The 24,469-nt window shown below is 43.5% G+C and overlaps 1 protein-coding gene and 1 pseudogene across 1 annotated transcript; one reads left to right on the forward strand and one right to left on the reverse strand.

Annotated features, from left to right (window-relative positions):
* The first annotated feature begins 1,712 nt into the window (after window positions 1–1,712).
* Window positions 1,713–18,624, forward strand: Hdac1-ps15 (Histone deacetylase 1, pseudogene 15; annotated as a pseudogene).
* A 210-nt stretch (window positions 18,625–18,834) lies between these two features.
* Rps10-ps20 (ribosomal protein S10, pseudogene 20) lies at window positions 18,835–21,636 on the reverse strand. Its single transcript, XM_039087145.2, has one exon. It carries the CDS (start codon window positions 19,371–19,373, stop codon window positions 18,876–18,878), a length of 498 nt encoding a protein of 165 aa, XP_038943073.1. The 5' UTR covers window positions 19,374–21,636; the 3' UTR covers window positions 18,835–18,875.
* Between the last annotated feature and the right edge of the window lie 2,833 nt (window positions 21,637–24,469).

Raw genomic sequence — 24,469 nt, forward strand, 5'->3', positions numbered from 1 at the left:
CGGGTCTTCTCCTTCAGTCCAGCTCCAGTATCTATAAACACTTCTCAGAGTCTCAAGCTCCAGATGACAAGGCTACTTGAGCAGTCATTGGTGGTTGTGGTCGGAATCTGATCTTGCCAGGTTCTTGAAAATGAAACCAAAGACCACACAGATTTGCAAAGTGGCAAGGAGATTACGTAAAACCACAGCAGCAGAGAAGGCCTGAATGTCCTGTAAGGCAGCAGTAGGTTACATGAGCAAAGATAGGCAAAGGCCCTGATTATTGTTTGAGACTTCAAGAGTTTTATGGGGCTCAAGAGTAAGACAATTGAGGCTACTAAGTAGTGGAATGAGGGTGGGTCTCTGTTTTGATAGGTATAATTATTTTCTACTGCACATATCATTTCTCATGATTTTAATCATAGGTAATTCCAGTAATGCGTACCCAAGAAATGGGGAACAGGGTTTTATCCTTAAAGTTTATTTGACAACAGTTCTGCCTTACTGCCCATGTGCCCCAAACCAGTGCAAGTCTGATCAGCCTTTCTACCTGCACACACCGGGAACGTGTTTGATTAGAAACCATCCATGTTTGATTCTTGTTAGCAGAGGAGAAACGTGTCCCACTGTTCTGAGAGGTATGAACCTGTATGTCAGCGCAGCTATGAGTCCACTATTACTGTGGTATATGTACATAGCACACACAGGCTGCCCTGCACATTTCTTGAAAGATAGAAGGTGTGCATGACCCAAAACAAGTAGAGATTCAGGTTGCTAAACTATTCCCTAGGCTTGCCTGCCTCCTGTCATTTGTACTCCTTTGGCCTCCCAATAAATGTCTAGCTCATTCACTGTATTAAATCACCTCTCGTTCAAAATCGCTAGCCTGGATTCCTTTTCATGTTAGGGCTCTGACTGTAGTAAACATGCCACCAGAGATATACATGTTTTTATTCCTCATTCAGTATCAGATTCTCATAGCTGAGAAGCACTCTGAATGAGAATCTAATGTTTATAATATAGACCTAATCATAGGGCCAACTTGTGGCCAGTGAAAAAGGATAGATATAAACCTCTAGACGAATGATCCACTGATGGATCCATTATGGCATTAGACAAACCCATGTTGAATGAAGTGAGCGATGGTCTCCATATGGTCCCTTTCTTAGAGATTTCCAAAAATAATTTAGCCATAGGAGATTTTGGCCTTCATTTGTTGGTGGCATTTTGAGATAGAGTCTTGTTATGTGTCCCAACTGACCCAAAATTCTTTCTGTAGACCAGGGTGGCATCAAACTTACAGGGATCCTCCCAAGAGCTAGAATTGCAGACATATACCACCACACGTAGCTTCCTTTCCATTTTGACTACAGGCACTAAATCTTCCCCAACACTGTCTCCATTGTATGACCTTGCCACAGTGAACCAACAGTGCTTGCATTCAGAAACTGTCAGCCCAGCAGAGGAAACATGGCATGTGCAAACAGTAAGAGGAGACACAACAGGGCTTGCCGGGAGCAGCGCACACAAGGACAGTCCATTTGTCACCTGCTGGCAGTCAGGCTTCATGAAATGCTTTGGGGGAGAGGGGGGAGGGAGAGAGGGAGAGAGGGAGAGAGGGAGAGAGAGGGACAGAGAGAGAGAGAGAGAGAGAGAGAGAGAGAGAGAGAGAGGGAGAGAGAGGGACAGAGGGAGAGAGGTGCCGCCTTCTGCTGTCTCTCCCATCCCCTTGTTTACAGCAGAGGTTGGGGGGTTTGTTAACACAGGCTGAGTCTACCTCCTCTGAAATCTTTAGGACAAGAAAATCTGAAAATCTGAAGTAGTAAGTGCTCCAACCACGCCTTGTTTATACTCAACAAGTTTCACATTTTGGGAGATTTCACACTTCAGCTTCTTTGGTGAGGGACATCTGACCTGTATTTTAATTGTTTTTCTTTTAAAAGCGTATTTTATTTATTTTGTATGTGCATACACATGTATGTTGTGCATTTGGGGTGCTCATGTGCCATAGCATGTATGCGAAGTTCAGAGGAAAATTTGCAAAAGTAGCCTCTCTCCTTCTACCACACAGGTACTAAGGATTGAACTCAGGTCTGAAGAACGGTAGCTAGGACCTTTACCCACTCAACGCATCTTGCAAGCCCTTGTATTTAAAGACCCATTTGAGAAAAAAGGGACACTTTTCTAGAGAGAGCTTTTACTTAGTGCAGACTCTCCCCTAACTTGTCAATGCCATTTTATTTCTTTTTTTTTTCAGTAACCATGGAGAACACATAATAATTTCTGAAGATCTCTCAATAATACACGCTTGAAATTTTAAATTATTTATTGTTATTGATTGTACAGAATAAGTGTCTTCTCTATCATTTGCATGAATGTATTTATCCTGCTTTGTGAGAATTCCCCCCATACCCCCATGCCCTCCCTATGACTACGTCACCCCGTTTCTTTTCTATTGGTCACTCTTCTGCTTTCAGACTTTTTTTTTTTTGAAAAAACCATCTACAAATAAGAGAAGCATAGGATCCCTGTCTTTGCGTTCATGTCTTATTTTTATTATCTTTTGTTTCATTGGTTTTCCTGCAAATCACATGACTTTATGCCCTTTTATGACCAAATTGTACTCCATTGTGTATATACAATGTGATTTGTTTGTCCATTCCTCTGAGGACAAACATCTAGGTTGACTTCATAGCTTGGCTATTGTGACTGTATGCAGTCATACACTCTTGCATTTCTTAATAGAGCAAGGTTAGTGAATTCTTTGTTCTGTGCAGCGAGTTTCTTTTTCTGGGTGTTCATCTGTTTGATTTCCCCCTAAGGAGCATGTGATTATATGTCCTGGCTCCATTTTTTTCTCAGTCCTGACTCTTCATTTCTCACCTCTGGAGTCAATGAAAGAATCATTGTCCTTTCTGCACAGAGCACCAGGATTGGAAAGAAAAGAGAAAGATACCTTCTAGCTACAGTGTGGAGCCATCAGTCCTCGGGAGTGTTTGAACCTCAATGTGTTTCATCCTCTTACCAGGTCATTCATCTTTGAAGGTGGTGACACACCAGGGTGAGAGATGACCTAGTGACGAGGGACGTCTTCACAAGCTATCGTTTGAAGAAGTGACTTTTGAAGAATAAGAGGGAGCTGTGGGGAGGGGAATTTGCAATCAACTCTCCTCTTCAGCTATTAAACCTTTTGAGTGCCTTTTCAAAATATATTTGCCTAAAATTCTTCAGGGACTCACTTAAAAGAGGGAAGCCAGAGGCAAGAGGAAGAGGGTCTGTAACAGATTTGCTGCCCGCTCTGTCCAGGAGCGCATGACTTGAGCTTATATGAGTAGTTTCTTTCCTGCTCACTGACCTGGCTTAAGGAATTCTGTCCCCTAGTTTCGGACAGCAGTGGAGGCTATGAAAAAAAATTTCCCTGAATGTGCCTCCCCCATTACTTTGTTCTATATCAAAGCATGTTCTGTGCATAATTCTGTACATTTAGTGTTTTTTTTTCCATAGCAACTCATTCCAGATGGATGTGACAACCTGATACGTACTAATACAATAGGAGCAACACACTTATTTAATACCGGTTTTACTTTACCCTAAAACAAAATATCTCTGTAACGATGGCTTGCTGGGTAAACTGCAAAGCTTTTTACAAATGAAAGGGCTAATGAGATACTGATATGTTTTGAATATGGGTCCAAGAGAAGGCTGGAAGAACTTGGCTGCTTGACAGCATTACATTACAGATCAACTTCGGTGCAGAGTAACGCACAGTTCACATACACCTTAATGGGAACCTTGTGACTCTGACTCACAGCAAGACGCAAAGCCAAAGACTCGAGTCTGAAGCCCTTTCTTAAGTTCCTTGATTGAAATCTGGACTTACGTTTACTCCGTGTTTACCTTCCGAAGTCAATGATATCATGGTGGCCAGGATTCCAAGTATAGTTCGGGGCAGCTTCAGAGGGGGAGTGTCGTCAGAGAGCTTCCAAGGGTCGGTCTAGAAAGGCTTCATTTTTCAGAAGACAGGATGGGAGCGAGAGCAAGAGGGGGAACATCAGCTCTAATGTCTGTCGGCCCTCACTTCATAATTGGGCAAGTCACTCTGTTAACAGTCTCACAGAGAACTGCACCAGAGAGAAAGGCGAGACAGGAATAGAGCTTTATTTAGGAGTCATCACGCGAGGGTGTGCGAAGAAGGTAAATGCTAGGTTGAACGTAAGCAAAGCAAAAGCACCCTTAAAAAGGAGAAATAATTAATAAGATTAGGTTCTTAACCCATTACTCCTCTAGATCACAAGAGCAAAGATATTTCTGAGCTCTTGATCAATTAAATAAAACCCCCAAATCAGCTGTTATCCTAGGGCCAGACAACTGTCTGATAGACTAGTCATTTTGCTACCCTAAAAGGTGAGGACCTGGGCTAGGTTTGATCTTAGCCATTTCTCTGTAATGTGATTGAGTTACATGGAGAGAATGAAATTATTATCCTTTTCTTTCTTAGCTATTGGTCGTGTTAAAGGTAATTTGATCCACAGCAATAAAACAAAAATTCTGTCTTTGAGAAGAGCATCATTGGTCCATAGCTATTTCGGTTGTGAAAACTGGGCCCCAGTCCCCGTGACTTTACGTGACATGAGTGGGTGGGGGCTGTTCTCAAAGGAAATACTGACTATTCTGGAGATTACCTGGGTCATTTGACAAGAACTTTGCTTGAAGCAGCAGTTCAGTAAAGTTTCCAACTCTCAAACTTGCTCTTGCCAGAGAGGCACAACCTACAGGAGGATCTGGACACAAAATATACATGACAGATGTAAGAAATTTTTAATGAGGCTTAAGTAGGCTTTGTCTTATCTGGTAGCTTCTGTCTTACCCAAAAGTAGGGGAAATGTTGTTGATTTAGGTATTTGCTATGTTAGAAGTACCATGGAGGGGGGAGGCAAAGGAAGGAACAGTGGTCCAGGGCATTACCGAGGTGGTAGCCGTAATACCACCACATTGGCTTTTCGAGCTGATGTACGGACGGATTCAGACTCTACATTCCATTCTCATGGATTCTTCCAGAAGGTGGCTCATGGTTCACCCAACGTCCAAGATTGCATTAGCTTGTAGAAAACTCACTTTTCTAAAGTGGGACATTTCTATGACAACAAAAGAACCTTCAAACTTAAATGCCAGGAAAAGATGGCTGAATCAAATGATTGGATGAGAGCAGTAAGGGGCAGGGGTCGGGAGATTATGACAAATTGAATCTTCCATGACCCATCAAAAGATGACAATTTCTTCTTCATCTTTGGCCAGTACTGCATGTAGATATTACCACGGCACTGCCAGGTCTTCCATTTCCTGATAGAAGTCGGCAGTATAGGCATTTTGAAGAAAAAATTTCCAGTGTTTAATGGTTGGCAACCTCTTGGAGTTTTCAGGAGCTAATTAATTACACCTCTCTCTTCTCCTCTTGCATTCATTACCAGTTGAGAAATGACACGGGAGTGGGACAGATGGGAATGAACATGTCATCGTTATTAGTGACAGAGCTGATTGGGGGAGAAGGCTGGAATCTGCAGCCAAGTGTATTTTCTAATTCCCACTTTCAGAAGAAAGCATGGGCGTTCACGACTGCCTCGTACGGGAAGGAAGGGTGCGAAAGAGAGGCGGTATGGTGCTCTGAGACTATTAATAGAATAACTTACCCAATTGTGAAGTGAGGGCCAATGGACACCAGAGCTAGCCTCCCTTCCCATTAGGGAGCCAAGCAGAACAGCCTCAGAATGGGAATGATCCGCCCCTTCCCGCCCATCCATGAGAGCTCTGCCTTAACAGCAAGAACTTCCCTTTAAAGAACTCGGTGCAAGACAAACACACTTAGACTTAGCCCAGAGCTGTCACTTTGCTCCCCCTGCCTTTATGACTTGGGGCACTCTGTTTTAAGGTGTTTTGCTTTTTTCCTTTGAGTCAGTTGCCCCTTTTAGTCTTGCACTTTTTGGAATAATAATAATTAAAAAAAAACACAGTAGTTTTGTTGCAAGCAGAAATGCTAGACACATTTTTTTAAAATAGGAATTCAGCAGATATCTGAGTGTTTCTTGATGGCTTGGCAGCAGCTAAATAACTGCATTTTATGTCACAGAACCCTGTCAGCTGTCCTGACAGTGTTGGAAAGAGCATTGCAATTGCTATTAGCTCACTATGTTTAATTTACCTGCTCAGGTAAGTAAATCTGAGAGACATTTCTAGCTCCGGTTCTCATATGTGAAGGCTTTTGTTCAGATCTGTTGTCTTCCAATGTCTTTCCTTGCCTTACCTTTCTATTTAAACATCTGCTCCATTTTCCTGATTCTTCCGTGTTTCTGCTCCCTCCTCCCTCAGCTCTTCCCCTCCTCCTCGCCTCCTCCCTAAGCTCCCTCTTCTCTCCCTTCCCTCTGGTCATCCTCCTTACAGACTCGCAAACACTTGACCAAGTACAATAGCAGAAATGGTTGGACATTGCGATTTCTCCCATCTAGCTTACTCCAGACACTTAATCAGAAAATGACATTCATAGCTTTCCTATTCTCTGTGGTTTTAGAAATGCTTACTATTAAGTACAGTTTGCCATGAAGGTTCCTTGGCCTGAAACAATATTTGTCCTAACAAAGTAGGTTGTCCTTAATGCTTGGCAATGTAAATTGATGTTGCATTTAGCACAGACAGCACCCGAAACCACTTTAAGATTTCATTCATGTGACTGAGTCCCAAGAAGTGTGAAGTCCAGTGTATCTTAAATAAATCCACTCCTAAGATCTATTTATAAAAGGTTTATTATTCTATTTGTGTGCACATATATGAAAGTATGTATGTGCATCATGGCATGCCTAGAGCCTGCAGAGACCAGGAACATCATCAGAGTCCCTGGAACTGGAGCTATAGGTGGTTGCAAGCCTCCCAGTATGGATGCTGGGAACTGAACTCTGGTCCTCTGCAAAATCAACGAGTGCTCTTGACTGCTGAGCGATCTTTCCAGCCCCCACCCCTAAATCTTAGTTGACTAAAGGTATCTTTTGAGTTTCACTGTGGTGATGGTCTGGGTTGTTTCTGATGCACTGCCTAAATTTACTATTCTTTGGTCTGCTTTTGACTACTCAAAATCTATTTTTTGTTTGTTTGTTTGTTTGTTTGTTTGTTTGGTTGGTTTGGTTTGATTTGGGTTTTGTTTGCTTTTGTTTTGTAAACAATGCTTACTATCAGTATGATAACCTTTTCCTTCCTGGTATATATGATAACCTTTCCATCCCTGGTATTTTCTCATCTGGAGTTTCTCCCACCAATTGGCGAGGAAACTTTAGGGGGTCAGGTACTTTGAAGCAGACACTAAACAGGATGCTGGAATTTATGGCTTACAATGTCCCTTTTTGTCAAAAATGACCCCATGAGTAGATTTTAAGTGGGCTGTAGACAGTCTCAGCACAGACTACCTCAGCTGTATGCCTTGAGCTGCTACCCGGCCACTAGGGAAGTTCATATCCAGCAGGGCAGGTAGAAGGCCAAGCACTAGGCCCTAGCACCCAGGAGTATGCAGTGATGGAGACCCAGAGCTCTAGGCCACGACTCCCAGGCATGCACCATCCCTCTAAACCTCCATTTATTGGATCCTTCCCACATTTTCAGAACTGCCAAATATATCTCCTATATTAGCACTTTTACTCTAATAATTGTTATATCCTGACGAAGGGAGCCTCATAGTGAGGAAACTTGTGCAGAATCATTAAAGCCAGTCCAGTCCCACAGCGAGCAACAAAGCCAAAGTTTACCCTAGGAATCTGACACCCACGCCCACCAACCTTGTCCATTGGCCTGCTCCTGCAGCTTCACTTTCACCCAGACATTTAATATTGCTATTCTAGGTTCATGTCTGGCTGGGAAAGATAGCGTCCTGCCTGGAGTTTAGTAAGCACTACCCACGTGCGTTGTTTATAGCTTCCATCTCCAAAGTCGATTGTATCGTCTTCGCCATCTTCGTCGTCTTTGTCTTCATCATCGTCTCTGTGGTCATTGTTGCTGTTGTTTACACTCTTCTCTAAGTCTGGGACAGTCTTCATTTGCTAGGGTTATCAAAACGATAGCAGATGGGATGGCTTTAACAACAAATATCTATTTTTTTTTACATCCCCAAAGACTCGAAGTTTATGATCAAGGAGTCCACATATTTGATTTCTTTAGACGCCTGTCTCCTTGCCTTACAGTCATGTAAGTCATGGGTCCACTGGGCCCACATATGTTTTCTTCAGATGACACGTACCTCACATACCTGGTGTCTCCCCCAACTCCCTCAGCTCTTTTTCTTACAAATTAATCTATCTCCAGGGGATTTTACTCAGTGATAGTGTGCTCGTGGAGCAAGTGCAAGACCCTGGGTTCAGTCCTCAGTGTCGGGTAGGCAGGAGGTCACACCAGTCAAATTGGATTAGGATAGACCCCAACGACCTCATTTTCACTCACTTTGCCTCTTTGAAGTCTCTACATCCAAACAGATTCGTGGGTTTCAACACGCAAAATCAGCCTATAGACGGGACTGAGAACTTGTTCCAAATGAATTGATTAGTCAGGACTCCAGAAATATATTTATTTTTGGGTATTGCTCTTGGTTATAATGTACTACTGTCCTAACTGCAATCTAGAAGGGATGCCTTAGGATGTAATCTAGCTGTAAAGCCAAGTTTCCCATTGCTCTACATGCTGACGTCCACCTAGATGCTGTGTGAATATCTTTGTTTACCCAACACTTGCGTTTGGGAATCTAATGACCAATGAGATAATATTAGAAGGTGGGGCCATTAGACTACAATCAAATCAAGATGGCTTCATCCTCACAAATGGGGTTAGCTTCTTATAAAAAAAGGCTTGAGCAAACTCACTTGTCCCTTCTATCCTGTGATCATATATAAACAAAGCACCTGTGAGGATGGGTCCTCTCTAAACACCAAATCTCTTGGTGTTTGGGTTTTCCAGCCCCCAGCACTGAGAGCACTAAGTCTCTATTGTTGATGAATTAACTACTCTAAGGTATTTTGCTGTAGAAGTTTGAAATCACAAAGACACATCCCTCCCCACTGATATCACACAGAAAAGGGACTTCAAAGTGCATAGCTGTGCTCATACCTGATGCCTAAAGGCAGGCAAATATGTTTCTGGACAAAGAAATTATTCTCTAGTTGCATTGCCAGTTAAAAGGTGCATACTTATTTTGAGATTCTTCACGTTCACACCATAGCTGCTGTCTTTTAAAGCATTAATGTGATCTCTAAGGTGGTCACAGTTAGGCTAAACCTTTGCAAAGCACACTGGGGTGGAGAGTGAGATCCTGGCAGTAGAATTTTGCAGCTAGGCTCAAAGTTCTGGCATCAGATCGCCTGGGTTAGTATTCTCACATCCCCTTGCCCCTGAATGATCTTGCCTAGTCCACTTGACCTTGTAATCGAGGTACACTTTCTTCATCTGTGAACGATGAAACAGTAATGCACGCCTGATGCATTTGTTGCTAAGTGTAAATTAGCTAAGACATATGATTGAGTTAAAATGGTGCCTGCCCCAGAGTTAGTACTCAATAAAGTTGAGCTCTGAATTTTATTACTAGTGCTGGAATTTATAGAATCATCTTCATTGGTTTGCCCTGCACAGTTTTTTTAAAAATGAAATTTGTATTTATTATCATTTATTTTTCTACAGAAGGTAAAAATTCAACTCAAACTGGTCAAGTATGGAAAGAGGTTTGTTGGATTTTATACATCAAACATTCCAAAGACGTAACGAATTTAGATAGAGCATGACACACAGCCCAAATGGTGTCACTAAACTGAATTTTTCTCTATATCCTAAGTTATCTATTCTTGGCAGCTCCCCCCATGGTTGAAAGGTAACTGCTGTCAATGCATGGACTGGACCAGTCTAGCCTGAAATCCAAAGAAAGAGAGAATCTTTTAAAAAAATATTATATATTGTAGCTCTCTTCAGACACACCAGAAGAGGGCATCAAATCTCATTATAGATGATTGTGAGCCACCATGTGGTTGCTGGGATTTGAACTCAGGACCTCTGGAAGAGCAGTCGGTGCTCTTAACCATGGAGCCATCTCTCCAGCCTGAGAGTGTCTGTATTCTAGAATCTGTAGGGGAAAAAAGGGAATGTCTTCTGATTGAGTAGGTCAGTCCATACACTACTGTCAATTTAATTACAAGATAGTATTAGATTTGGGACTTTCATAGGCTAGGCCTGTGTCAGTGTCCCTTGCCCAACACACACACCCTGAGTTAAGCACAGAGATAATTCCACTGGAAGCATGTGGTGTTAAAATGAGAAAAACTGGGATGTAAGGACTGGAACAAACATTAAAGGTCTCCAGACAGCAAAACAATAGATGCTCACAGCTTGCATGAATGTAAATAGTTTTGGAGGATTATGGCATATTGCAGCTCAACACTACTGTGAATTCAAACTCATCAGTTGGTTATGAATTATGCCTATTGTAAAAGAAAATGTCAAGAAGGCAAGTCGGTCTCCTGTAGGAGCCAAAAAATAGACATTAATGTCTACAACACTTAGGTATGAAAGATTTTCGCATTTCAGTACCCAACAATGAAGAAACATTCATTGGTTCTTCTGATTGTCATCCCATGTCTTCCCTCTACCAGCAACAAGGGAAGGGTGAGGATATTTGGCTTCTATGAACAGTTACTCTGTGGGGGTAGAAATTGGAATCAAAGTATCCCCACCACCACCACCAAATGTACATTTCTTTTCCAATTAGTTGGAAACAGGCCTGGACCTGTTGAACTGTAAGAACTACTAACTTTATTTGGATGTGTCTTTTCCCTTAGATCCTGAGAATGCCCAGTTTGGTTTTTATACCCTTTGCAGAGGTAAGCATGCCCAGAAGCAGGGACTTTGTAGAGACAGGTCAGCCTTGTCATTGCTTCTCATCCACTCAAACTTGTCTCACTTGGCTATAGGATCTGTGTACGGATTCTAGTCAAGCTTGTATGAGTTCTGCCTTGGTAGCTGGGGGTAAATTCCTTATGTGTTTTGTACAAAATTTCCCTGGAGATGTTACGGAAGTGGCTGCGTAACCAAGGCAAGAATTCAGGGGTGTCAAGGCCCTGACTGAAACCCCCACCATCATCTTAGCCACTTAAAAAAGTCCGATTATAAACTCCAGATGCAGCCTTTGAGAACATTACTTGTTATGTCACTGTCTGTAAGTTCGATAGTTGAAGATTTAGAGTATGACTAAGAAAGAAATCAAAGGCACATTCTGTTGCTTATGTTCATGGGGCAATATAGGTCAGTAGTCTGAGCACAGCTGTCAAAATCCTTGTTAAGAATAAAGTAATGTGGCTCAGAGGACTAAACTTGAGTAAAGTATCTTAATGGCCTGTTTACTAATATGCTTTCCATGGGAGGAAGCTGGCCCTCACTCACAAAACATTTCTAACACATGCTAGTAACCTAGGGGAATTTAATTTTTTTAATCAAAAGCCTGTAAGGCATTTTTTATAAAGTACGCCTCTATATATTGTGTGCTATGCATCCCTCTCATTAAGAGAAAGAGTGAAGAATATCAGATTTTATCAAATGAAGCAAAGGACAATAATTTGTCTTTCTCTCGTGGAAGAGAAGGTGACGCCCCAGGGACTTGAATGCCTGTTCTGTATTATGAGGCAGTCTCTAATTGGACCGGCTTTGAAAAATGAGACTTCACGAGTTATATCTTAGAAATTACCCCTAATTTAAAACACTCAGTAGTTTAGCATGTGAGATTGTCACCTTCTGAGAGGAAAGGACTAATAAAGGGAAACCTGTGAGATATAAAGGTACTACTTTCCCTCGTGTGAGCTTAGTGGTTTAGGAAAGACTGATATACCAGGTTGTTTGTGTGTGTTCTCTTTTTTTTCCTCTAAATTTAATGACCTTTCCCACATGCACTCTCCCTAATTCCCATAATAACACTTTGTTTATACAGATAATTTTCTTTCCAGCGGGAGTTCTTACAAGCATTAATAACCTTATCTCATAAATCAACTCAGTGCACTGTTTAGTTTGATGGAGTGCAGGGCTGAGAGCTGGGACTCAAATGACTCCATTTCTCCCTCGTGGGAATTCTGCATGAGATGTTGTTGGCATAAGGGACTAGGACCAGACTGGGCAAGGAGGTCACCTGACATTTGCACACAAGAATAGGTACAAACTCTGAGAAACAGATGTCAAAAGAGGTTTCTTGTGAAGAAGCCAAATCCTGAATTTGTGTCCATTTTGAAGGATCATAAGTTCTTAGGGAGGAAGGTCTTTGTATCTCCTAGAGATATCATAGTTCTCATTTATCTAAAAATCCATTCACAAATTAAAAATATCACCACTGGATGATTCAGAAAAAAAACCCAGGTTCAATGGACATAAACCAGAAAAAAATTGGATGGATAGTTATACTGATAAGTATCCTGACTACATCTTGGAATGACCTAAATCAAAGCCCAAAATGTTGGGTACACCTGGGAGGGATTTTCCTTAGTTAAGTCATTTGAAATGGGAAGATCTACCTTTAATCGGGATCTTCTAAGGCGGGAAGCTTTAATTTGGGCCACACTTCCTGCTGGGAGCCTATATAAAGGAGGTGGAAGAAGGGAGCTCTTTGCCTGCTTGCCCTCCCTCTCCTTGGCCAATCCATTCCTTCACCAGCATGGGAGGCTACTTCTTCTGGAGTCAGGCCTGTATTGAAGGTCAGGGGAGACAACAAGCATCAAGGATGAAGTCCAACTGAACATCTATTGGATTCTTGGACTTTCTGTTGGCAGACAGCCATTGTTGGATGAGCTGGACAACAGCTTGTGTGTGTGTGCGCGTGCGTGTGTGTGTGTGATCAAGAGGTTCTTTCATCTTTCCTCTGTGGGAAAATACAAGTCAAATACTTCTTCTTGTTTCAATAATGTGCCAGAGCTTAAAGGCAACCCCACTTTAAGCAAAACCAAAGTCCAGCAGTTTAGTTCAACATCCTGTAATTCAAGGTTCAGTACCTGGGATTCACTTCTGATCCCTTTGGGAGCCAGAAGATTTGGGAAACTCCACTTTTGTTTGGTAAGTATAGGCAGGCTTCACTCTACTGCTATCCCTGTAAGACAGTCCAGGGTTCTGCTATCGCTGATAATCTGGAGTCTGTGCTTCCACGAAAGCTACACCATCACTAGCAGCTTTTCCTGGCCTCTTGTGAGAAACTCTAACTCTGCCACACTGTGCCAAGCCTAAGTCGCTCTCTACAAGCCCCTCCTACATCTCTCCTGACTTCAAAACCAGTACCAGGCAAGAAATTCTTACACATTATTTGCTAAGTTTTGCTACTAGTTTGGTGTGTAGCTTTGGCCCCTTGATCAACCCTGTGTGCTGACCCTGAAGAAATACTTCCCCATCTCACCACAATGATTCTGATTTCCTACTAATCAGAGCTGAATCTTTAGTCCAACATGACCAGCATCTATTGTCCTAATGAAGGCTTCAACGGTGCTGACCTCTTTGACAATCACAGATCTTATTCAAAAGCATCATTCAAATGGCCCTCATAGAATTTTCTATTCCCCCTCAAGCCTCACAAGTCAGGCTTCCATTGTCTTCATTTGTTTCAGCTTTCTTACTTCCCAAATTCCTGAAGAACAGACCATTAAGTTCTGAACATTCTATGACTTTTCTAGTCCAAAGCTTAAACACCTCCATGATCCTTTTAAAAACAATACAGTCAGCTCTATCACACCAATGTGGTGTACCAGACTAGGTGCCAACTTCTGCCCTAGTTTGATTTCTGTTACAGTAACAAACACCATGACCATACGCAATTTAGAGGAGTAAAGGTATTATTTTATCTTATACTTCCAAGTACCAGTCCATCATTGAGGGAAGTTAGGGCAGAAATTGAAGACAGGAACCCAGAGGCAGGAACCATGAAGGAACACTTCTTACTGGCTCTCTTCCAGGCCTACCTGCCTAGGAATGGTACCGCCCAGACTGACTAGGCCCTCCACATCCATCAACATGTTCTCTCATGTTTGTAGCCACAGACCAATTTGATCAAGGCAGCTCTCCACTTAGAGGAGTGGCAGCTCCTGATTGGCTGTCATTGTCTGTGTCACCAATCTCTAGGCTTCCAGGCAGGCTTCAGTTTGGCCCTCATGTGGAAGTTGCCTCTGAGGTGGTGCAGCCCTACTCACTGTTTACCAATGTTTATACGGAGGTGGTGACCACCTTGTCAATGACACCTGCCATTCCTCTTACACTCTTTGCATGGTAACCACTGAGCCACCCCCCCTTTCCCTGCGCCCTTTAAATCAACATCACCTATATCATTTGAACATATTTTTTTCTGGCACTTCCATTTCTAAAATTTTACTTTTGCTATCTATCCTCTTGGATGTCTATCGAAATAGATGGTGAATTATATTTTACATTATGATATAGCATAGTATATGTTCCATAATAGAAATAGCCCATAATTCTAATATACAGCATTTAATATCTTCTTCTATCAGTGGATGCTTAAATACTCTTAAAATATGTTGTCCATTATAAACAAAGCTGAAGTGAACATCCTTTTCAAAGACCTGCCTAGATCATAGACATCCACAGAGCATCTAGCATCCATTATTAAAGGCCAACAGGTGCTTCTTATGTGGTCACTGCATGCTCCTCTGGGGCCATCTTACTTTTGCTTGCAAGACATAACTATTTTAAGTTCAAGAATTTTCAAGGTAGTTATTAAGACTTGTAATTATAAAAAGCAAAATTATGTAAATTTATAGTGGAACAAATTAAGCTATAACAGCTATTAACTACTCCAAGTCCACCAGTCCCTAATTATTTCACTGTGCTTTTCCACTATATGTGCTTCTGAGATTAATGATTGCTGTGTTTTTGAGGTGGAAGCATGAGCCAGGGGCTCTGGACTGCACTCTTCCCAACTTTACATAATAATAGTTTTAGCTTCAAAATAGCCATAGAGGAAATATTTATACCACAGAAATCAACAGTGCTTCAGAAATCAAAGCTAACTTTATGATTTTGTTCACTGGATAGACTAAGTGTCAGCAAACATTTACTATAAAGATCCAACTAGTAAATATTTTATGTTTTACTTAGCATGAACTTTGTCAATTTTCCTTTTCTTCCTCCTCCTCCTCTTCCTCTTCCTCCTCCTCTTCTTCTTCCCCTCCCTCCCTCTCTCTCTCTTTCCGTGCCTGTGTGTGTGTGTGTGTGCGTGTGTGTGCGTGCATGTGTGTATGTGTGTTTGTGAAGGAAAAGCCAGTAATATAACTGGCTATACTTTGCTAACACCAGAACCAGGTCTAGATGCAGAAAAGCAAAGCATTTGCCCTGACGGGAGGGCTGGGTACTGAGCAATGTGGCACAGACTCAGGGGACCAAGAATGACGGGGATGTTGGAAACTACTATTATGGACAGGGCACCTAGTGAAACCTCACCGAATCTGCATGACTAACAATTTGCTGCTTAACTATGGTCTCTACTGAAAAATGGAAATCTATCATTCTCACAAAGCCAGTGCTGAGGAGATGACCAAGTACCAAAGTGATGACTACATTAAATTCTTGTGTCCTATTTGCCCAGATAACATGTCTGAATATAGCAAGCAGATGCAGAGATTCAACATGGGTGAGGACTGTCTGGCATTTGATGGCTTATTGAGTTCTGTCAGTTGTCTACGGGTGGCTGTGAAACTCAATAAGCAGCAGACGGATTTTGCTGTGAACTGGGCTGGGGACCTGCACCATGCAAAGAAGTTTGAAGCATCTGGCTTCTGTTACGTCCATGATATCATCTTGGCCATCCTGGAACTGCTAAAGTACCACCAGAGGGTGCTGTATCTTGACTTTGATATTCACCATGGTGATGGTGTGGAAGAGGCCTTCTATACTACAGACCGGGTCATGACTGTGTCTGTTCATAAATACGGGAGAGTACTTCACAGGAACTGGGGACTATGGGATATTGGGGGTGGCAAAAGCAAGTACTGTGCAGTTAATTACACACTGTGAGATGGCATTGATGATGAGTCCTATGAAGCCATCTTCAAGCCAGTCACGTCCAAAGTAATGGAGATGTTCTAGCCTAGTGCAGTGGTCTGGTCTTATAGTGCGGCTCAGACTCCCAGGCTGGGGATCAGTTAGGGTTGCTTCAATCTGACCATCAAAGGGCATGCCAAGTGTGTGGAGTTCACGAAGAGTTTCAACTTGCCTCTGCTAATTCTGGGAGGAGGTGACTACACCATCCGTAATGCTGCTTGGTGCTGGACTTAAGAAACAGCCGTGGCCCTGGACACAGAGACTTTGGACCAGATTTCAAGCTTCGCATTAGCCCTTCCTAACCAGAACACTAATGAATACCTGGAAAAGATCAAACAGAGATCCTGAGAACTTGAGAATGCTGCCCCATGACCCTGGAGTCCAAACACAGGCCATTCTCGAGGATGCCATCCCAGAAGACAGCGGTGATGAGGATGAGGAAGACCCTGACAAACTCATCCCCATCTGCTTCTCTGACAAACGCATTGCCTGTGAGGAAAAATTCTCTGATTCCAATGAGGAGGGAGAAGGCGGTCATAAAAACTCTTCTAACTTCAAAAAACATCCATGAGTCAAAACAGAGGATGAGAAAGAGAGAGATCCCAAAGAGAAAAAAGAAACAACAGAAGAGGAGAAAACCAAGGAGGAGAAGCCAGAAGCCAAAGGGGTTAAAGAAGAGGTCAAGTTGGCCTGAGCAACGTCTGCAGCTCCATCATCTCCCCAAGTCCCTCACTTTCCCTCAATTTCTCAGATTTTATATGTTCTATTCTTCTGTGTATTTATATAAAATATGTTAACTATAACATCCACAGGGACTAGATAGGAACCAGGGCCAGGGCCCAGGGCAGTGGTGCTGGAGAACTCTTCCCAGATCTTCCTTGTCCGTCCTGCCCCAGGTCTGAGTTTTGAACCACATAGGATCTGAGTGGAAAGAAAGAAACCAGAGTACAAAATTCTGAACTGCCAAGTGCCTGCTTAAGAGCTCTGCTAAAATGCCCTTGTCAAGTTTTTTTAGAAGGGGTGACTGGGTCTTCTGGGATCCCTTTTCAGGCTTGGGTAATATCAGCCATTTTCAGATTGGTTCTGTTTCTACCTCCCCACCCAACCTGGGCAAGCAGAAAAACTTACATGGCCCCGTCTTCCCCCAATTCTGTAGGTGCAGGTTGTTGACCTAGCTTCCTTTTTGAGATACTTTCATTCTGTGGGATGCTTTGTAAGAAAACAGCGCATCTCTATAAAAAAAAAAGAGCAAGGCACATTTAACTCGAAGTGGGTTATGCGTGTAGCCTTTACACTAACTACATCATGCAAAGCTTGAGGGACTAGTTGGAAAGCTTGAAGAAGTGCTACTCCGGTGTTTGAAAACTATCACCCAGTGCAGCAAAGAAGCTTACCCTTCACAAACAGATCAACTCGTGACATATGTGCTCATTATCTTTGTCACCTTCATTTTACTCGATAATGTAAGAGAAAGCATAAACCCCCATTCATCAGAAACCACACCTGGAAATGGGGTTGTTAAACGTTCATCAACACTACCGAATCAAGCCCACGAAATTTATGCAAAAGAGGGGCCCCGTTCATCTGATTAAGATCCCTTATTACACTTAAATTGCGTCTTTTCTCTCTCTGGAACATGTTCACATAACTTTCACTCATGGAGTTGGCAGACCTTCTTTCGTCTTGCTATGGTCTGCTTAAAGCTGTTTTTAAATTGGTATAAATACCTGTCATTTTGTGCTGTGACACGCCGTCATGGCGGTGACCCTCTTAAAGTCAGAACCCACACTACAGTTATTCCTTTCTTTAGTGTTTCGTTTGAAAGATGGGCTTAGAGGGCAGAAAGAGTGCTCTTTGGTGAAGGACACGTTCTGCCCTTTCAGAGGACCAGAGTTCAGTTCCCAGCGCTCACTGTGGGCCGCTCACAACCACCTGTAACTACAGCTCTGGGTACTGTGATGCCGCCTCCTGGCCTTTATAGGAACAAGCACACATGTGTGTGCACACACCCATGCAGGCACAAACACACACACGTACTCATACACATATACACACACAAGTAAATCATTTTTTTATGCTCATGGGCCACTGTAGAAGAAGATGCATCACGATTTATAAGAGCCAGAGGGTAGGGAAGACCAGGGCAAAACAATGTCTTCTGGACGTGACTGGACCACTGCACTTACAAACCCACAGCGATGGTGGCTGCCTACATAAGACTACAAGATCAACATTCTGACATGGGAGCGGGAGGGCCTCACAAGCCCCACCCTTAACAGAGAAGCTATTGACAGTACATGGCTTCTGGGGAAGGGAAAGTTAAAGATCCCAGTAAGGTCAACCACACTTCAGGACAAAGCCCCACACCCACACTGTATGAGCAACAGAAATTGAACTTGGTAGAGTTTTTTTTTTTTCCCACGGAGGAGGTGGGGAGGTAAAAGTGGAGGTAACTTCCAGGAGGAGTTAAGGGGAAGAATTGTGGGTGATATGTTCAAATTGCATTGTATAAAAATCCTTAAAAAATGAATAAAATATTTCGTTGGGGGCAAACCGTAATACTTTATCAGGGTTACTATCAGGAAAATCGAGACTAGATGCATCCACTGTGCAGATGCATATAATATGCACTTGGTGCAGGTTAGCTGCCGTAACTGTTAGCAATTTGCATGGTATTAGGACCATCTCCACCATGCTTAGTGCAGTGGCAGCCAAGATCCCCTAACATTCCCTGGCCCACAGGAGGCACACTGGAGTTTTTTTTCCACGTTTTTCTTTAAAGTTTATTCAACACAACATAATCTCCAACTTCACTGAGGCGGCTGACCACGTCCATGACCGAAACCTCCTCTAAACTGGAACTCCGTTGCTGAGCCAGCCCCAGCCTCAGCTTTCTTGTCAGCTCCAGGGGGCACAACGCTCCTTCTGTAGGTGTCTCTGTCTGCCTCCCCTCTTGTGAATCTTGCAGGCCGCTCACCCTCTGGACCTTTGGGCCTAGGCCTGCCAGTCTCAGGACGGCTGCGGCGCAGGGTGGCCGGCACGATCTCCGGAGGTAGGTGCAGGTAATCTCGGAGGTACTGGATGCCCTCATTCGTGAGGTACCAGTAGAAATGTCTCCAAGCAAACTGCTCCTTCACGTAGCCTCGAGACTTGAGAGACTGCACGGCCTTCATGACGTGAAGGTTGGGCACGTTCTTGTCTGCCAGCTCGGGGTGTTTGGGCATGTGGACGTCTTTTTTGGCAACCATCACCCCTTCCTTAAAAAGGAGTTCATAGATGGCAATCCGGTTCTTCTTGGGCATCAACATTGCGGCGGCTGCAGGGTCCGAGGCGGAGGCTGGAAAGCTACCCTGGAGTTTTAAGTTCCCAAATATGCCATCTTTTTAACATATGGAATGCACCAATGACCAAAGAGCTAAAACAAAACCGCTTCTAATGTCTCTAGCACAAGATGTTTGGTGATGTAGTGATACAAAGAGGAGTCAGACATAAACAGGACTCCCCGCTGCAAAGGGCTCACGATCTGGCTGAGGGGCTCGCCCTACCGTAAGTGCCAGGGTGTTAGCGATGAGAGAAGATACTGTTTTCTATGATGACAGGGAGGGACTGAGGGGGAGGTCCGTCCCTCTGCCTCTCACTCTTTACAGATCGTTTTCTCTCTGTGAAATACCCTCAACCCCTCTCACTTATATAGACCAGGAAAGGCGCTCACATCTGGAATGACTAGTGCAAATGTTGCTATATGAACAGCTCCGAGAATCCCCGGAGACACTGGCAGCTTCCATTCTGAAAAGCCTTTCCAAATTCCTAACAATTACAAATGGCATTCTCACATCCCATAAAGTGCTGCAGCAAGCCACGCTGGGAATGTTTTCACATCCTTAGTAATGTTCTCCGTGTCTGAGGGGGACATCTGCCTAGAGTGTGCTTGATGTGCATTGTAACAAGAAGCCTCCCGAAAGTGAGGCTGAACCAGGTCCATGCAAAATGACCTCACCACATCTCTGTGGGCCTCTTCTCTCTGCACCTCCTGTGATAGCTCTGATCTATGAGGTGCTGGAGGACCCTCCTCAAGAAGGGTCTGGAGAGAAAGCATGATACCTGAAGAATGGGTTTTCAATATTCGTCAGCTACCCAGAGAGGTCCACATAATCAGTGAGTTGAGTTTTGGGACTGGGAGGTAGAACTAATATCAGATGGTATCTTTCCTTCCCTTCAGAGTTAGGTTTCTGAGAAAGCCAGTAACTAGCTGGGCCATGAGTGGCAACACCGTCAAAGAAGTATGTCCTGATGGTGGCCCACTAAGCATCTTCTTCCTTATTCCTCATCTAGAGCGTGAGGTGAACACAGAGAAAATGGGTCAGGCCAATAAATTGCCAGCTAACAAACCATGGTTAGTACATCATTGTGCCTAGCTCAAAGGCCTGTGAGAAAAACACAGAGATTAGTTTCCTGGCTTTGATCTCTGTACAACACAGAATGGCTTGTCAGTGGATGCTAGTACATGATCACTAAATGGAGCTGCTGAATTTCCTCCTCAGAGAACCAGTTAGAGTGAGAGAAAAGAACAGATTTTTCTGGGCAAAGGACTTTGTTACTGGGGGTGGTCAACGTCTTGAGCAATGGTAAAGACTTCTCCATATTTTCATATCCATGCCTCAGATAAAATTCTGACATCACTGGGCCCCCAGTACCAGGGTCTCCTCCCACCCTGCCTTTGTCTCTTCTGCCCCTATTGTTCTTTCTTTCTCGTCACCTCCTCTCTTTCCTTTACATCACCTTTCCATCGTATTCCTGTGCTAGCTGGTTTCATGTCAACTTGACACAAGTTAGAGTCATCCAAGAGGAGGGAGCCTCAATTGAGAAAGTGCTTTCATAAGATCAGACTTAGGTAACCTGTAGGGCATTTTCAAAATTAGTGATTGATGGGGGAGGGCCCAGTCCATCATGGGTGGGGCCAACCCTGGACAGGTGGTTCTAAACAAAAGTAGGCTGGGCAAGCCATGACATGGAAGCCAGTAAGCAGTACCCACCATGGCCTCTGCCTCAGTTCCTGCCTCCGAGTTCCTACTCTGTTTGAGTTACTGTTCTGATTTTCTTCAGTGATGAAAGGTGTCAAAGAAGTATAAGCCTAAGAAACCCTTCCCTCTCCAAGTTGCTTTGGTCATGGTGTTTCATGACAGCCATAGTAACCCCGACAAAGACAATTTCTCTGATTTTTCTTTTTCACAATTACTTTTGAGTGCTGAGTATGTGTTGATGTGATGGTAAACCAGATGGCTACAGTTTGTCCTTTTAAAAAGTAAATGCTGCAATGAACTAATCTGTCATCCAAGTTACTACTTGAGCAAATCAATGATTATAAGACGTAACAAGGAGCTGGAGAGGTGGCTCAGTGGTTAAGAGCACTGGCTGCTCTTCCAGAGGACCCAGGTTCAATTCCCAGCAAGCACATGGCAGTTCACAACTGTCTGCTACTCCAGTTCCAGGGCATCTGACACATAGACATATATGCAAGCAAAGCATTGATGCACATAAAATAAAAATCAATAAATGAGGAAAGCAACAGCAACAACGACGACGACAACAACAACAAGGCCCTGCCCCTTGCCTGCTATGTGGTGGCTTCAGTGAGGGAGAGACCCCTTGTCCTCCATTTTACCCTCAGCATCTACACCAGGCTGAAGAGTTGGTCCCAACAGAGTCATGAGACAGAATAGCTGTCCCTCACCTGCTGCAGCACTAAGAAGAGCAGGCCCTGCACTTCATCTCGGCAGCACAGTACGATTGGCCTTTTGATAGTGATGCAGGCGAGCTAGCTCGAGGGTGTGAGCATGGGAGAGCTGGCCCAGCAACTTGTCTGCCATTATGGTGGCATAGGTGAGGAAGAGCTGTCCAGCCCCTACCCTTTGCCACCAAAGGCAAGTAGTTACTTGGATGGCAGATTAGTTCATTACAGCATTTACCTTTTAAAAGTACAAACAGAAGAGCTGTCCCAAGATCCTCAGAGTAAGAGATCTGGCTCTGCCCATCACCTGCTGCATCCCTTGGGAGAGCAGGCCCTGCATCTCACCTGGGCAGCACAGTAGAGCTCCTAGGAGGGGCTGCTGGTGAGTCAGCCCCGAGGGCATGAGAGCTGGACAGCCAATAGGATAACCATATTAGATACCCATTAGGCCTAGATCTAGGGCTTAGAATTGGCCCACCCCAACATCTACCCCATCAATAAACTGCTGGAGTTCATGAAGAGGCCGGTCCCACAGATCCAAACTACAGGATCCTATGACACAAGGCAACAACAAGATATTTAAGAGGAGTCCCAGTGAGGTTCCAGTATTGATAGAGTAGCAGAAGCCAGAGGCCTCAAACCAGACCGACAAGTCATTGCAATGAACATTTGCAAAGAAGTGTGAACAAAAGGATATAGTGTGGGCCACACTGACATTCTACAGCTCCCACAATGCGATTTCTTTTCTCTGCTGTGGGGAAGGTTGCATGGGTGGAGGGCAGATACAAGCAAAGGGGGAGATGGGTAGGATTGGGGTGCATGATGTGAAATTCACAAAGAACTAAAACTGTTAAAAAAAGAAAATAGTTCATAAAAAAATAAGATGCGGTAAATGATATGAACTCATCATACCAAGAAGAAAGGGAAGAACTGTAGGAGGAATGTAAACATTTATTTGGATACCTAATGTCTCTAAAGAAAGATGTCTTTGGATGTAGCAGTTCACTCGAGCCCTTTAAAGGCCTGAGGTGAGAAGCAGGTGGAGAAGGGGAAGGGAGAAAAGAAGGTGAAAGTTCACCCAAAACTACCTAAAGAAGTGGCTCTTTGCTGTGACAAGAAAGGGCAACCCAAGCCACTGTCTAGCGGCTCATCTGACCTATTGGTTCAAATTTTGCAGACACATACGCCAGGCACGCAGGTGGCAGGCGTGGACGCAAGTGCACAAAATGGTCACTTCCTAGACTGTCATGTTCAGAATCTCAATGTCTTCCAGGGTTCAGTAGTACAATGAACGGTCCTTGGAATGTTGGTTCGAGGAGAGCACCAGGGCCCAGTTACTGTTTCTGGCCTATTTGCTCAGCAGACTAATTATCGTACAGGTCATAGCTGCGAAGGCAGTGGGTCAGGGGACAAACCCCTTGTACCCAATCCAAGGCCTTTGCTCTTTAAAATCCGTATAAGCAATGAGCTTTCAGGTTAAATGCATCCTATCTCATCCTAATTTATTTATCCAAAGGTCTTCCATAGCTCTCCGTGCTTCTTAAAGCAGATGAACAAATCCCTAGATGGCAGAGAAATGAAGGATAGATGTAATTTGAATAATCATTATAACGGATACTTTAAAAAGCATTAGCTTTCTATTAATAAACAAACCCATCCTTTCAGTAAATCTATTTCATTAAAGCCACTTTCTTAGTAAATATTACAGGAGCAATACATGTAAATACAGTGAAGATGTGAGGCTATAAAAGTGGCAGAAACCTATAAAGCGCCAATTTAGAGTTTGTCCAGCTTAATTTATACTCCATTTATACTCCTCTCCTCAAAAATTAATACGTGGAAGCCCTGGTCCCAAGTCCTTCCAAATGCAAGCGCAGCTCGAGATGAGTGTCTTTACTGAGGCATTCCAATTAAAATGAGACCATTAGGACTGTCGGTGGTCTTACTAGTGTCCTTATGAAATTTGAGAAGTTTGGACACCAAGACAGGTAAACATAATGAAAATACAATGTGGAGATGCCAGGGAGAGGGCAACCATGTATATAACCAAGGAGTGAAGAAGCAGAATGCCCCTTCCATTTTCCAGAAGGCATCAACCCTGCTAACACTATTATTGGTCTCTAGAGATATCAGATAGTCCACTCCTGTGACTCAAGCCATCCAGTTGATGAGACACCAGGAAAACAACCCTAGTGATTTCATACAGAATTTGCCTTCATATACTGGAAGCCAGTTGGAAACTGAAAAGATGTTCCTCATTCTTCAAGTAAAATAACGGACATACCATTAGCTTTGGAATCTGATTTCTTTGTGCCACATTCCATGAGGGTAACAGCAGTCCCTAACTTGGGAAATCTCCCTAGAAATAAAGTCCCCCAATCACCGTTCCGTTCTCTCCTTTGCTCACTCTAAGACTCCGTGTTTGGAAAGCACTATGTCTCCGAGGATTCCAAAAATGTCAATCATCTCCACAGCTGGATGGAAGGAGAGTAAAGGCAGGTCCCATGGGGAAGTAAAGAGGTTGGAAGAGCTGTCTAGACAGACAGCCTCAATATTTAAACTTGTCTGTACATACGTGAATGATCCCAGAAGCTCCCAATGCTACACTGGCCTCCAGACAGTCTCTTGAGAGAGGAGGGGGTTGGCCACCAAACACGTTGCTTGATGGTGGCAGCG

Source organism: Rattus norvegicus, chromosome 10, assembly GCF_036323735.1.
Source record: "Rattus norvegicus strain BN/NHsdMcwi chromosome 10, GRCr8, whole genome shotgun sequence".
Classification (NCBI taxonomy): domain Eukaryota; kingdom Metazoa; phylum Chordata; class Mammalia; order Rodentia; family Muridae; genus Rattus; species Rattus norvegicus.